We start from the raw sequence: 15,440 nt of genomic DNA on the forward strand, positions 1-15,440 counted from the left end.
CTGCTTCATTCTTTAAACAATGTACCTCCTGAAAATGGTATAATATTATATTATATTTTTTATTCCAGTGTTTTGAATTTGAATTTTGACAAAATATTTTTTGAGCACATGCAACATGTAGTGCTCATTAAGAAACAGTGATGAAAATGTTTTCCACTATGTTAGGCTTTGTTCAATTATCTGAGCATCTTGCAGACGAAATATTGAAAGATTTTGCATATGTGTACAGGCACAAGAGCTGAGGAGGAGAAAGAGGAGAAGATGGAAGAGGAGTAGGAGTAGAAAAAGGAGGAGGGAAACCTTGCTCTTACCACTAATTGTAGTGATCACACATTTTATTATTATACTGTGTGGTATGCACATAGGGAAACGCATCCATTGCGAAACACGCACATTACAAAATGCACTCATAGCGAAAAGTTCTCACAGTGAAAATAAATAGCAAAACAAACACAAAGCAAGCATACTTTCAGGCCCTTGATTTTTTTCTGAATTTATTTTCTTTTACTTTTAGCTAAACCATGTATGTAGAAAAGATTCATTCAATATGACCAAAAGATTTCTTCGTCCTGCTGATTTCTCTAAGTGCACGCTAGACCGTAATATATTAGCCTCCAATGTACATATTATTCTAGGTAGGTCTATATTTAAGTAACTCCATCTTCCTCTAGATGTCTTTTCTCTTAATATATAACATATTGACAGAGTGATTCTCTTGTGAAAATGTTGATACACTGATATTGTTGAGATAAATATTTAGTACATAACAAACAAATAGGCGCTGGAGCTCTGATCTCTATATTTCACTAACTTGGGATGTTTTGATCTCGAAATTTATTTATTCTTTCAAAACCTTGTGTCTGTCTGTATTTCTTCGTAACTTTCCATTTACTCGAAACTCATTTCATAATCAAATTTGAAAACATAATATTCTAGTCTGTTATCTATTCAAGCTGTTCTCGTTATGTTAAAGGACGTAAAATTCTTGTTTGGATTTTCAATGAGTCGATCACAGTCGAGTTTTGTTTAGTTTAAATTGCAGTAGTATGCCTTGAAACCTTTCTTGCTTTGAAGATAGGTCTTTGTATAGTTCAGGATGCGATATTGTTTTTCAGGGTGGGAGGGAAGAGGTGAGAGGGGAGGGGAGCAGGGGGTGAGTAGGGGGGAGGGGGAGGAGTCTTTCCTAGTCTCAGTTTTAAACTGAAAAATACTTTCGTCACATACATTGATACATAGGTAAAACAAGTTATTAACGAGAGTTGATGATTTCATATTAACTCCACCTTCCTCTAGGAAGGTACTGTTGTAGAGACAATCTGACAACCACATCATTGGTGGTTACCTGTGAGCCCCATACTATTAATTTGTTTAGCTAGGGCTATAGATCGTGCCTAGCTCAAGGGCATTCTATCCTAGTGACCTTCCAAGTAAACACTGTGTCAGCATTGCAAAGGAAGAATTGAAGGAATTAACTAAAGTGTATTGTTTTTAAATGAGAAAGTTACATCTGACAAATATCTGCGGTTTCTTGAATTTCGCTGTCCTGAAATTGTAGTGCAATATTTAGAAATATGAAGCTTCACATTCTTTTAATTAATGTCACATTTTTAAAATTGAGGTTATTATGTTTGACGAATTTTGTATAATATAAAGCATCATTCTGTAATGACGCGTTTAGTTTTGAGAAATTTGACGTCAAAGATTTTGAGTTTCACCAACATGTCAAACTTTGTCAAATTCAATTCTTTGAATATCTTTGTAAAGACTTTGAATATAGTGAATTATCTTAAGATTTAGATTTTAAAAAAGAGACAGAACATTTGGTTTCAGACCTCGTGATCTTAGTGACTAAAAAGTGTCTGACAGAACTTTGTAATACTGAGGTAGCAAGCTGTTAAAAAGTACTGAGCCCAGATGCAACTTTTTTTCCGTAGAGAGAAAAACTATTTTATTCTTTTAACAAGTATTTGTACCTGTCTTAAGATTTTTTATTCCCATGCTTATCTTTTTTTCCACATTTAGAATTTGAATTTTGACAAAACATTTCTGGACTACAACACATATAAAAAAGTTTAGCCTAAAGATTCGAAATGTTGGGCCAGAGTACATTTTTACTGCTAGGTGATGAAATGAATTTTTTTTTAAATCTTAAGAAATGTGACTGGATTGGAGATAATCTGCTACTCGTCATTTTACCAAAAAATGTTTTCAATCAAACAATTTTCCATTAGTTAAAAAAAAAAAAACTAGTGTAAATATGCCACCTATGTTTGTATGAGCACTGTCTGCATAACCACAACACTGTAAATAATGATGAGCTCATAAATCAGAGATGTTGGTATTGATTGTAAAGTTATGTGTGTGATTGTCTGCATTTTTGTACGTATGCGTGCCCGCGTGTATGTGTGTGTGTGTGTGTGTTTGTGTGTGTGTGTGTTTGTGTGTGTTTGTGTGTGTGTGTGTGTGTGTGTGTGTGTGTGTGTGTGTATCATGTGTGAGTATGTAAATACATGTATGCATATGCGAGTGTGGTGTATGTGTATGCATCTGTGAGCGCATGTGCATGTGTGTGTGTGGGGGGGGGGAAGAGGGGGTGTTGTGTGTGTGCTCTAGCTTATAGGAAATTATGTGCCAAGAATGTTTATATATATATAATACATGTATATCATTATGAACACTTTATACACTCCACATCAACTTTCCCCTCTTGTTTTACACACAGACGCAATGAATTCACTTTATTTATGCTTTCTCTTTGTGTAGCATCGCCAAATTGGTCAAATGCACCCCCCCCCACTCTCTCTCTCTCTCTCTCTCTTTCTCTCTCTTTCTGTCTCTCTCTGTCTCTCTCTGTCTCTCTCTATCTCTATCTCTCTCTCTGCCTCTCTCTGTCTCTCTCTCTATCTCTCTCTCTATCTATCTATCTCTTTCTCTCTCTGTCCCTCTCTCTCCCTCTCTCACTCTCTCTCCCTCTTTCCCACCCCCCCCCCTTTTTTCTCTTCCTTCCTCTTCACTCTTTCCTTCTCTCTGTTTCTATGTCACTCTATATGATCACTGTTTCTTTCAGTCACCCTCTCTCTTTCCTTCCTTACCCCCTCTGTCAATCTCTCTCACTTTCTCTGGCACTTTTCTTTCCATTATTTCAGTTTACCTATTTATAACAACTCTTGAGTTATTTATCTATTTCTGTGTTCCGCAACATGTCCGAATAAGGCAATGCCTAAGGAGGTTACAAAGAGGGTAATCAATTATTCTAAGCTTCTGGGAGATTGTCATTGCTCTCACAAGGGGCAACAACCCTGCTGGATAATGTACATTTTGTTCTGAACTTTTGGCTGCAGAAATAAACTCAAATCTCTTCCTGAACGTATTCAAATTCATGTTGTGTGTGTGTGTGTGTGTGTGTGTGTGTGTGTGTGTGTGTGTGTGTGTGTACAAATAAACATACTGCAATCTTTTCCTTCTGTCACATCAGAATACAAACGGAGATAACTGCATTAACACACACTGAAGTAAAGATCTGTGTGATAACCTCCCTTGTGAGGAATTGCTTCTTTCCCCCACCAATAGGCAACGTCTTGACTTTTCTACCTCTGTTCCAGTAGATGAGAAATCTTGCACGTCCTTTACCAAATTGAAGATTTGAATCTATAGTGCGGTCAAAAATTGGTGGCACACCTTTAACACTAGTATCTCTTTAACGGGTGAATCAATGCCATCCATGCTTTGCACAGCAGTTTGTATCAATAATAATTTGTCTTATTTTAATCATATTTTACCACATTTGAGGCTGGATCAAAAATCTTTCTTCATAAAGTTATATAAAATACTAGTCCCGCAGAAAATGGGAGTGTGCACAGCACTTCCCGCTCCTCACACACATTTTGCATACGCATACATATGGCCTACGTCGCAGCTCACCAGTGGCACTTTTTGTGGCAAAACTTGTTACAAGAACTTGATTTTATAGGGAACACATTTTTTCACTAAAGGTTCTCAAAACATGCGTTCAATAAAGGTAGTGTTTCGATAGAAAAGAATGACTGTCTTTAAAAAGTGATACTTTCCAAGCTTGTAAACCTTTTAAAATATGTAGAAACCACCCACTTGGCTTTTTAAAAGATATGTACCAAAATACTGCTCTGTTAAGACAAATCGATATAAGTCATTGTGCGAAAGCTAGAGAGTCTATGCTTGATAGTTATTGAAATATTTGACAAAGAATAAGTTGCGCCACATATTTTGAGCCGCACTACTACAATAATTATGTTTTACTTTTTTGAACAAATTAATATACAGATTATTGCCCCTCTTGGTAACGGTGCTGCGTTCTTTGCTTGGCAGAGAGTTTAGGCTTGTGTTCTGGAAGAAATGTAGCCTAGAGGTACCGTGCTTAGCTCCTATTCCAAAGGTGCCTAGTTTCAAACCTGTTCAGAGCAAACATGACACACTTTAATCTTTCACCTCCTCTTCCCATTTTCTTCGATTAATCACCACACCCCCTCTCTCGGGGGTTCTCTTGGCCTACGGGTTAAGGTGTTCGCCTCATATTCAATACGTCCCGGATTCGAATCCGGACTGCGGCGGAAAATGTTCTTCTTTAAAATTGTCTCCTTTCACATCCTTTCATGCTCTCTAGCAATGTTCTGTCGTCTGCTTTCGTATCCATTTTCTGCCCCAACCCCCTCACCTTCTATGCCCCCTTCTCTGGGCTCCTGACTCTTTCTGTAGCCTTTCTAGAGGCTGTTACTCCTTGGCTCCTTGTCTTTCACCCACACCCCTGATCTTCTGGTAGGAAAGATCTACACCTAGGCTTCTCGGACAAGGGTGAAAAATCTCGGAGGTCCCATGTGCACGTTGCGCAGGTTAAAGATCCCTTGGTGTCCAAAATCGGTATGAGTAGTCTTCCGTCGCCACCAGAGCAAAATTCAAAATTTCCTACCAACTGAATATGTTTAACATGTCCCGTGCGCTCATATGGGCTTATGCAGTTTCGAGCGCCGTAAAACACTTATCCCCCCCCCTAAAAACCTCTCTCCCTTAGGAGTCTTTTTTATTTCTTATCCCTTTGCGGTCCTTTCGTTTTCCCTCCCATTGGTAATGTTTTATTTTAATTCACGCCTCAATCAGCTAAATAGTTGACTGCTGTTGTTGAGATACTGAGGCGGGGAGAAATTCTAGTATTTTAGACCTACCCAAAGACAGATGGACAAATAGAAAGGTTTCTGTTAGTTGCTTTTTAGCACAAGGGGGCTATCCCGAAAAATGCTGTTTTGAAAAAACCGAAGGTAAAGTTTTTGCCCCTTGTTCAGTTTCTTTAAAAGACAAGGAGAGTTTTCTCTATAGCCTAACAAATATACTCACCGATGAAATCGAACTTCTCCAATAGGTAGGGCAATGCCCACATTTGGTGTAGGTCACGGTTTCTGGAAACCCTCGAAATCTGGGTTAGCCCGCTTGTCCTAAAAAAAGAGAGACCAATTTTTAACGGTGTCCGCATGGAACAGTCATTAGAAGACATGGTATTGTCAATGTTATACTGGCGTGCATGCTTCGTGTTTGGATAATTTCCAAAGTGCCTTATTCTGCACGAACATGACCAACACACGACGACGTCACAGAGTGCATGGAAGCGTTCGGGTGCCCTGTTTGCTCAGGTGATAACATGCTGGACTGTGGTGTGTATGGCCCTTGTTCGAATCCCCAATGCGGCCTTCCTGACTTTGGATTGTTTACAGAATTTTCAAGCTCTTCCCCCTCACACACACACTTGGGTAAGCCCCATAAGAAACGGTCGGAGGTCTCGTCTTTTCAATAAACTCTCAGTCCTTCCACCAGGGCAGGGCTACTGGCTGAAGTGTCTTTGGGCCATTCCCAAACATTGCGCAGAGTAGAATTGTAAACGGGCTGATTTATCAGTGTCATGCTCGTACTGTGCCTAACAATATACGGGGAACTGCTGCTTTTTCTTGCCTCATCATTACTATTATCATTATTTTTCTTTCTACTTCTTTTGTATGTTTGTCACTCTCTTGTGACCTGCTATTCCCGGGGAGCCTTGATAGTCGAAGCAGAATTTGTGCCGTTGGAGCTAGAGAGGAGAGCAGAGTAAGTTGGATTCCCCGTTTGGATTTCTCTGTTGACATCCACCCCTTGGCGATGGCGCTCTTGTGACCTTAGCAGTTGCAAGCGCCGTAAAACCCTACTATCACTAATTAACTGAACTCCCAGTATTGATAGGGGCGTTAAGTTTGGAGTTCTCGTCTTTTCCATAAACTCACAGTTTAGACAGGTGCGTTTAACCTACGCGACACTTCTACTATGGAAGGGGTCGGTGTTGTGTACTCTGTCCTGTCATAGCGGGGCCTTAACAGACGTCTCAAATACGAGTTGATGTTGTACGGACAGAGCATCATTGATTGTACCTTTCCTGACTAGGAGTAGGAAGTGGGAAAATCTTCAACGTTTTCCATCTGAGTTAAACGGGCTTTTGGTGTCACACTGCTCTATTAAGAACACTGGCCGCATTAAAAATGTTGTTGCTGATGTTCTTGCAACAGGGATTTCTTGTCATTCAGCTGTGACCTTTTTCAGGATATCCCGGGGAGTTCGTAAGTTCATGAAGTTCTGTATGCTTCTTCATACCTTCATCTTGTCCTCAATTCGACTGAGGATATAATTTGTAATTTTTCTGGCAGCCCTGAAAAGAATTGTTTGATGTTTTGGTTTCGTCGTTCGTCCCAGGAAGGACGTTTTTGTTTGTCCTGAAAATGACCATGAGCAGCCCTGTAAAGGACTGTTTCTTCGTCGGTAGCCCTAATAAGGGCTTTCTTTTGTATGTTGTTCTTTTCTTCTGTTAAGAAGCAGAGATTTTACCTTGTGCCAAGTTGTGAGCGTGGTCAGAATGCCGACTAGGGTGGGGGGAGGGGGGGGGGGGGTCGTGTACCCATGTTTACCGCAAGAACTGCTGTTTAGAGCTTGCAGAAAATTTGCCTGAAGGATCTGTCGTCTTTCACTGTGATGGAGAACTTGCAGAAGATGCGCTCGTCCCCATGAAGAGTGCTTGTTCGCTACGATATTGGTCAAGAAGGACGGTCATACACGTCATGTATATTGGCTAAAGGCGTTTCTCGATTGTGTGCCGCTTTATAATGTCTCGGTTCTGAAAGAGTGTCGCTTGTTCGCTGCGATACTTTGTCCATAAGAAGGGTCAAGAATAAAGGTAAATTCACGAAAGTAGTGTCTCGAGAGTTGAACGCTTTATGATGTCTCGGATCTAAAAGATTGTTGTTCGTTCGCTGGGAGACTTGGCAAGAAGGAGAGTAAGACACTGCCGGTAAACTGGCTGTAGCTGTGATGACAAGACTCCGAACCAGTAGTTCTCCATCTTAAAAGCGTTCAGTTCCAGAGAGAGATTGTCCAGTTCTCCTTTTTGGAGAGAAGAGGTACGCGTGTTCGGGAGGGTAGGCCCTACTGTGTTCGCCTCTCATCAATCACTCTTGGATTCGAACCCTGACTGTGACGAAAAATTTACCTCCCTAAAATATTCCCTTTTCATCTCCTTTCTTATTCTCTCTTCCCATTCTGTCATTTGCTTTCGTGTCCCGTGCGCTCATGTGACCTTATTAAGCAGTTGTGAGCGCCGTAAAACACTTACACCCCCCCCCCAAAAAAAAAAGAACTAAAAAAACAACAACAACCAACAACATCAACAACAAAAACAAACAAACAAACAAACAAACAAACCCAGAAGAAAAACAGAATTAAAAAAAGCAACAACAATGAGGAAATATCATTGTTGGTTATATCCCCTTTGGAGATAGCGCCTACCCAGCAGCTACAGAAGATTTGTTTGTTTGTTCTCTTTTTCTTCGGTCTGGGGGTGGGGGTTCCAGAACAGGAAGTTAACTTACAGTTTTCGAGATGGGTTTTTGCTGTTTTTCAGACAAATGTTGTTTTTTAAAAAACATTAGCCTACTAACAATTGTCGTATTGTTGCTGTTGTTATTGGTGGGTTGTTGTTTTTTTAAAATAACAGTCTTATCAGTTTTTGTATTTTGTTTTATCTCTGTTTTTTGTCTATATCACAACTGGTAGTTTTTGTATTTGCTGTTGTTGTTTCTTATTCATTAATTGCTTACCAACAAGTCTTTTTTTTCTTTTCGTCAAGAAAATAGTTTTGTTTTTTGTTTGCTTTTTGCTTTACAGCAGAACCCTATATATACAATTTTCCAGTACATTGGAGATACGGAAGTCATCAAACTTTAACCGTTATTGTCTTGATAATTTTACTTCTGACATTAATCAAACCCGACCTCCTTCAATTGCAAATACCCTGACTTCTACTCAAGGCTCGTAGATGGGTATTGTTTAATCTAAAGCAAGACGATTTATGAACAAGTTTTTGTTTTAAATGATACCAATACCTTCATGTGCCAAATAACTGACGAATGCCTGATTCCACTGTGTCGCAAAACATTTGATGTAAAGTTTATACAAATTGATTTTGCTTCCATACAGCACGGTAACATTGCATTTGGATTCTCTCTCCCAAGCAGCACAAGCAACACAGAACAGAGCATCAGATGGACAGAGAATTGTAAACAGCCAACGCTTGACAAAAAAGAAGTACCAGCCATAAACACAATATTCTGATATTAAGACACACTTGTTTGACTGGTTTATTTTCAAGTAAAACTATTAGAAACATGTCAGAAACAAGCATAGACAGTCTAAGCATGCACTACGAGTGGTACAATTCGGTGATTCTATACTTTAACATTAAAAAGATCCTATTTATATTTCATAAAGTTGCAACAAACAAGACATACACAAACATTATCCGATATATCGGAGACGGCCATGTAGTGATGTAGACTTAGAGGAAGTAGTCGTTGATGACGTTTTCGGATGTCTCCAGAGCGCCCTCTATCCAGGAGGAGATAAGTCCCCAGGAGTAATCCGATCCTACCACATAGACCTCATCTTTCAGTGATGGGCGACGCATGGTGCTGATGACGTCATCAAAATGGTAACCGGCCCTCCAGGTGATCCAGCCGCAGCCAAACGGGTAGTCTGTCCAGAACTGGGAGGCAGCAGTCACGGGTTCTGGGATCGACTTTCGCTCCACGCCTGGGGGGAGGGAAGGGACAAGGTGATGTTGTAGTGGTGGAGATAAAGAAGAGTCAGCGTGATACTATAACATTTCGCCAGAATAGTATAACTCGTGAAAACAAAGCTTCATTGTAAAGAAAAAGAAGAATTACTACAACAAGAACAACTTGTAACGACTCAGGAAGGGAAACAAATGGGAGACAAAATAAATGGAATAATCGTATTGTGGTTCTGTTTTTAGTTCACTTCAAAGAAGTGCGTGCGTGTGTGTGTGTGTGTGTGGAAAGGGGGGGTGGGGGGAGCAACATATAACTCAGTAGGCATCAGGTTACTCATGAAGTCATGGATTTTATGGGCCCACATTAATTTGATTGAAATCAATCAAAGCTTCACGTTATCTCTCATAGTCCCTCCTTTGTAAGATTTTAGTTTTATTCGGGTATTAAACTTAAATAATACCAAGACATTGGACCGGACTGTTTATAATTAAATGCAAAACTACTCAAGACAAAAAATACTGCTGGCGAAGAAACTCAAATAGATAAAACTTAAGAGTGCTATAATTCAAGAGGTTGTCTGAGAACTGATCAAATAAAGAAAAGAAAACAAACAAACAAACACATAAAACATAAGTACTGACCGTACGCCTCAGTGAGGTGTTCAAGAATGGCGTCCTTGAGGGGTACGGTGACCTGGTTGTAGCCGGGGTCAGAGCCTGGGATGTCCTCTCCCTGATCCTTCAGCTCGCGCAGGTACTGGGCTTTGAGGCCGTCGGCGTAGCTGGCGATCAGGATGTAATCTCCGGAAGCCTCGGACTTCTGCCAGTCATACATTTGGCTGTCCAGGGGAAGAGGAAAAGAGGGTGGCCTTAGAGGATGTCTTTTTAAAAATGAGATACTTATAAGCATAACATACACACAAACATTCACATTCACACACAAACAAACACACACACACACACACACACACACACACGTGCACAAACACTCACATACGCACACACACACACACACACACACACACACACACACACAACACACGTGCACAAACACTCACATACGCACACACACACACACACACACATATATATACACACACACACACACACACACACACACACACACACACACAAACACACACACACACACGTACCTGAAAAGCGCGTCTGATTTGGTGACCCAAGATTTCCTCTCATTCTGCAACCACCAGGGCTGGTCAAAGGTCATAAAGACTTTACTGGCAGGCATTGGACGCACGGCTCTGTACGCTTGGGTGGCGCGGTCATTTCTGAAGAGGAAGATGAAGGGAGGGGTTGGAGGGGGTGGCAAATGGATTTATTTTGATCTCAAGAATATAAAAACAGAAACACAAAATCCCGTTCATTTTGTTGTTCGTGCATCATTGTAAAAGAGAACTACTGCATACGCTCGTTTTACAGCATTTTTTCTTATTGTGGCAATGAGGTTGATCATAGTAATGGACTATTAATTATCTCATCCTTCTTTACAGTTACAATGCCATTTTTAACAAACGTACAAAACAAAACTCATCAAGTAAACCTGGATGTCTATCAGGGATGAGTTGGAGCTCCGTCCTCCTATATGTATATTATAACTGATATGAAAGTAGGTCAGTAAATAAATTTGACCCCCCCCCCAACCCCCACACTGAATAAGTAAGTTTGACCCCCCTCCCACTCCCAATACTTTCTTATATCTTATTAAAGCCAAAGTAGGTCGAGAGATACGTTTGTTCCTTTTCTCTGACCTGAGCTGTGACCAGTCCAGTTGTCTGAGAGCGTAGACCGGCATGGCCAGGATGACTCTCTGAGCACACACAACCTTCAGGGGTTCCTGTCGGGGGAACGGGCGTGAAGGTGGTTACTGACGGCAACAAAGACAACAACAGCAACAACAACAACAACTACAGCAAGAATGACAGTGACCATACAACATCATCAGTCAGTAACATTGACGACAAAAGCACCATAATAAGCAGCAGCAAGACGCATGCACATAACAAATTTCTGTCTCAGCTACATTCTTTGTTTTTGGTGATATTTTTACAAATTTAGTTTAAAAATTTTCTCACCCTATTTCTCACTCTCAGTATGGAGAACAAAAGTGACCAGGTTGAGGGTAAGAAAAGGACGGATTAGAAGTTGCAAGATTATCATAGTGTTATGGTGTAGACTGAGTACAGCTGTACGTTTTTGTTCCTCATAGAAATGTGCCCAGATAAGTGGTTGAACTGTGATTAAACCATTCACACTGTCTTATGGAACAGTGTCCGTGCCTCATGAAGCAAACAGAGAGTTAGAGAGTGACCTAACAAGCAGATGATGGTGAGTGACCTACCAGATAGTTGATGGTTGTTTGTCCATCCTTGGACGTGGTTGGCTCAAAGTACAGGACATACTGACCATTGGTCCTCCGTCTCAGAGCCTTCAGGTGGTTGTTGGGGAAGAACTCGTTGCTAGGGACAACAACAGAGGGAGAATAGAATTATGGGAAGATAAAAGACCATGCTGCCTAGGTTATGGGTAAGAGAATTCCCTCAGCTATTTAATATAATACAGATTTGTGTGTGTATGTGTCCGCGTGCGCACGCACGATCAGCAGCATGTTACGGCAATTTTTTGGCACATTTCTAACTAACATGCATACTTTGAATCTAAGAAAGTTATGTACTTTGTTTGTATGTCTTTTTTAAAAGTGTCAAAAGGAGAAAATTGTAGATGTAACGAAGTCATTTTAACCTGTTCACTGCTGGGTAGACGTATGCCCTGGCTTGTATTCTCCACTTATATTGTTTCATCTGGTTGACAAAAGTTTTAGTTGTTTTAGTTACAGCTTGTGATTTTCCTTATTCTGATACCATTCTCTGTGTTTAAATATTCCTTGAATTAACATTTAATCTTGTAGGTACAGATGTTGATGGAAATTTTTCAGCAGGGGTTAATTTTTTCATTGTGTTATGAAACAAAACATTGACGAACGGCCAGAACACTGGTCCTCAAAGAGTTAAGTAAATCAAAAGTTTTGGAACAAATATGCCCCTACGAGTCTGTATTCCCATAGAGTTAAGTAAAACCAAAGTTCCAGAACAAATCTGTCCTCACGATTTAGCGGCGTCCAGAAAAGTCTGTAGCAGTCCTTGTGGTACAGAAGACATTCCTTCCTCCAGGGTGTAGATCTCACTGCCATAGCTGGGGATGGATGGATGGAAGAACGGATGTACTTCTTTTAACTGCTAGTTTTTTCTGTCTTTTGTTTTCCTTCTCTGAAATTTTGTTTTGTTTCTAATCAATGTATAAGAGTGATAATTAATGGTGAATTTCTTGCCGGAGATAAAAATAGAAAAATGACATGTGCATACATAATATTTTTGTTTTATGTATGGTTTGTGAAATGTATTTAGAGTGCACTTTATAATAATAGTCAACGTGAAGAAATTCAAATGATGATACACAAATTTGAATAAATAAGTAGATGGAAGAGTCAATAGATAACAGAATGAATATCAGCATTTGTTAAGAATTAATTGTTTTCAATATGGAATTCAGGGAAGTGACGGTGGGGCGAGAATGACTGGTTGAATGAATGAAGAAAGAGCTGTATAGCCACTAACTAGTCCTCTCCCAGGTGGTCATCGAAGATAGAGATAGCCGACGCGTCCAGTGTGACCTCTGAGGTAAACACGTGCGTGTCTCGGGCGAACTCTTTGCCCTCAGGGGAGGCCACCAGGTCCAGAGCTTCGTCAAACCTGCCAACATTTGGGGAAAATTGGAGAACATCTTTTACAGCATCATTGACATAATTTTGACAAGGGTTTGACAAGGGTTTGGGTGAACTTGGAGACAATTTTTTACGGCGTCATTGACATAATTTTTACAAGGATCTTGGTACCTTGATGAAAAATTAATACGACTCCTTTTTGAATGTCAGTTGTTGTGGCTTTGTCTGTCTCGACAAATGTCCTATGATATGCAACAAACCCAGGTCCTTTGCAGACTTGTCGTTGATCCTAACCATTACAAGAAAGATATTGTGTAGAAGCTATTTTAGGTGGATAGCGATGTCCTACATTTACCTTGAGATAAGTATTATTTTAGTTTTTCAGTATAAAAAGCTTACTGGTGAGTTAGAAATGTATTGATTTAGTCTTTCACTTTAAAAGTTTACTGGTGAGTGAGATATGTGTTGTTTTAGCCTCTCACTTTGAACAGTTTACTGGTGAGTGACTCACGTGAGATCATAGAGGAATCTGCCGTCGGGTACGGTCAGTTTGAGAGCCACCTCCCGTTTGAGTGGTTCGCCGTTGAGCTGTAATCCGGTCAGTTTCTCCAGGTAGTATCTGTGGAGGGCGGGAAACCGACAAATGTAGGTCAAACTTGACAGTCTGTTCCTGGTGTTTGCCTTACATTGACGAAAGCATTTACAGGTGTCGAAATTCTAATTCCTCAACTTTTTAAAAAGGTTGTCATCTCATACTGCAATGTAATTCCACCGATGTACCAACATATTTTGTGCCGCCAGAAGACAGAGTAGGTGAAGAATGAGATAAATGAGTAAACGTCTGATGTTCGAAGTCCAGTCAAAACAGTTTTTCCCTCTCCTTGAAAATCTCCTCTACTTTTTACGTCTTGCACAAAAACATCCTAATTTATTTCTTGAATGATCATCAACAAAGACAACCTCAATGATACTTATACCAATAAAACATCATCACTACACGATACTCGATAAAACAACAATTACAACGAAAACAACAACAACAACAACAGCAGCAAGAACAACAACAACAGCAACCACAACCACCACCACCACCACCACCAGCCAAGTCTCCCTAGACTCACTCGACCAGACGTCCCTGGTTGGCCTTCTCCTCCGGGCTGAGGTCATAGGGTACGTCCCCGCTCTTGACCTGTTTCTTGGTCAGGCTCTGTCCACGTAGGTAGAACCTCTGTCTGCCCTCCTTGCCGAAACCCTCCTTGAACACCTTGGGGGTCAGTCCTGTTGGAGGAAGGAGCTTATTATTCTTTCTGCTTGTCAAGAATAGACTAGAGTATACTGGTTATGTAGTTACATGTTTCTTATTTATTGCCAGTTTTGAGTGCCAAATTTGTGGGTATGAAAACAGCGTTTAGGAAAATTGTTTGTTTTGGATTATGTGGGGTGGGGGGGGGGGGGTGTGACAGTTTAGGGAGGGTTGACAGAGTTCAAACTATAATAGATACATATATAAAGACTTATATTAATGGTTCACAGGGACCCTTTAGCTCATTTAATAGTTGACCCTGTAATATAAATGTTTTCCTGATTGTGTGTTACCAGTGATTTTATTGGACACAAGTTCCAGCACTTAATTGCTATCAGTAAAAAAAAATGGTGAAATGGTATAGGTTTAACACTATTAGGTTATTTAAGGGCAGGTTGCTATCAGTCAATACAGTAGCAATAACATATTGTGTGTAAGCTTAGGTGTGTTGACCAACCGTACCGAGTTCTGAAATGACTTTCCAGAGTCTGTGCATGGCGCCCTCGATGAACCTCATGCCGCCAATCTCCAGGTTCACGTCGGGTGTGTTGGGCAGCTGGTAGGTGAACAGACGGCCACCCACCCGGTCAGAGTACTCAAACACAGCGATGTCCAGGCCAGACTCCCTCAGCATGTAGGCGGAGTTAGCTCCCCCTGGCCCCGCCCCCACGATGGCCACGTCATAAGAGGAACCGCACACCTCTGGGCAGGAGATACAGACACGTCACAATTCTCTCATAAGATACAGGGGTCTAGAAACACAAAATGTCTGTGTACCATACAATTCTGACATACACTGTCGGGCTCAAGACTCTAAAATATTGTATGTATATCTGTACACTTTATAATATGTTCGTTTTACAATTATTATATTTAAAGACAGCCTATAATATGTAGAATTGAATTTGTCGACTGAGCAAACTTTACACTAATATATCGCCATGCTTAACCCTGAATTTCTATTTCATTTTAAGATAGACTATTTATTGTACGGCAAAATTTCAATTACTTGGCGAGTACTTTCAGCCTTTATTTCAGAATTGAAAATATTTGCATTTAAAAGACAGAGATTGAGAGAGTGAGTGTACCTTTACTTTAACAGACCGAAAGCCAACTTTTAAAGAAAACTAAATGGTTACACCTCTCTTATTCTAATGGATACATTTAAGCGCTACTCTTTTTCTTATAGACAATGTTCAGTAAGACCCACCGATATGTTTTTTAAAAAAAATTTACCAAAACATTGAAGCTTTATGAAGCCTCCTTCCCTTTTATTCGATGTTACA

The 15,440-nt window shown here is 40.3% G+C and overlaps 1 protein-coding gene across 1 annotated transcript in view; it reads right to left on the reverse strand.

Moving 5' to 3' along the window:
- Positions 1 to 8,503: 8,503 nt before the first annotated feature.
- Positions 8,504 to 15,440, reverse strand: part of LOC101849311 (L-amino-acid oxidase-like) — a 7,349-nt gene continuing 412 nt past the window's right edge. The window contains exons 2-11 of the mRNA XM_005104026.3: positions 14,617 to 14,856; positions 13,973 to 14,129; positions 13,363 to 13,470; positions 12,745 to 12,879; positions 12,236 to 12,322; positions 11,472 to 11,589; positions 10,882 to 10,967; positions 10,267 to 10,401; positions 9,755 to 9,951; positions 8,504 to 9,132 (exon numbers count right to left, since the gene is read on the reverse strand). Coding sequence (XP_005104083.1) covers positions 8,879 to 9,132; positions 9,755 to 9,951; positions 10,267 to 10,401; positions 10,882 to 10,967; positions 11,472 to 11,589; positions 12,236 to 12,322; positions 12,745 to 12,879; positions 13,363 to 13,470; positions 13,973 to 14,129; positions 14,617 to 14,856 — 1,517 coding nt within the window. The 3' untranslated portion in view covers positions 8,504 to 8,878. The remainder of the gene's footprint in view (positions 9,133 to 9,754; positions 9,952 to 10,266; positions 10,402 to 10,881; positions 10,968 to 11,471; positions 11,590 to 12,235; positions 12,323 to 12,744; positions 12,880 to 13,362; positions 13,471 to 13,972; positions 14,130 to 14,616; positions 14,857 to 15,440) is intronic.

Source organism: Aplysia californica, unplaced genomic scaffold (assembly GCF_000002075.1).
Source record: "Aplysia californica isolate F4 #8 unplaced genomic scaffold, AplCal3.0 scaffold00401, whole genome shotgun sequence".
In the NCBI taxonomy this organism is placed as follows: domain Eukaryota; kingdom Metazoa; phylum Mollusca; class Gastropoda; order Aplysiida; family Aplysiidae; genus Aplysia; species Aplysia californica.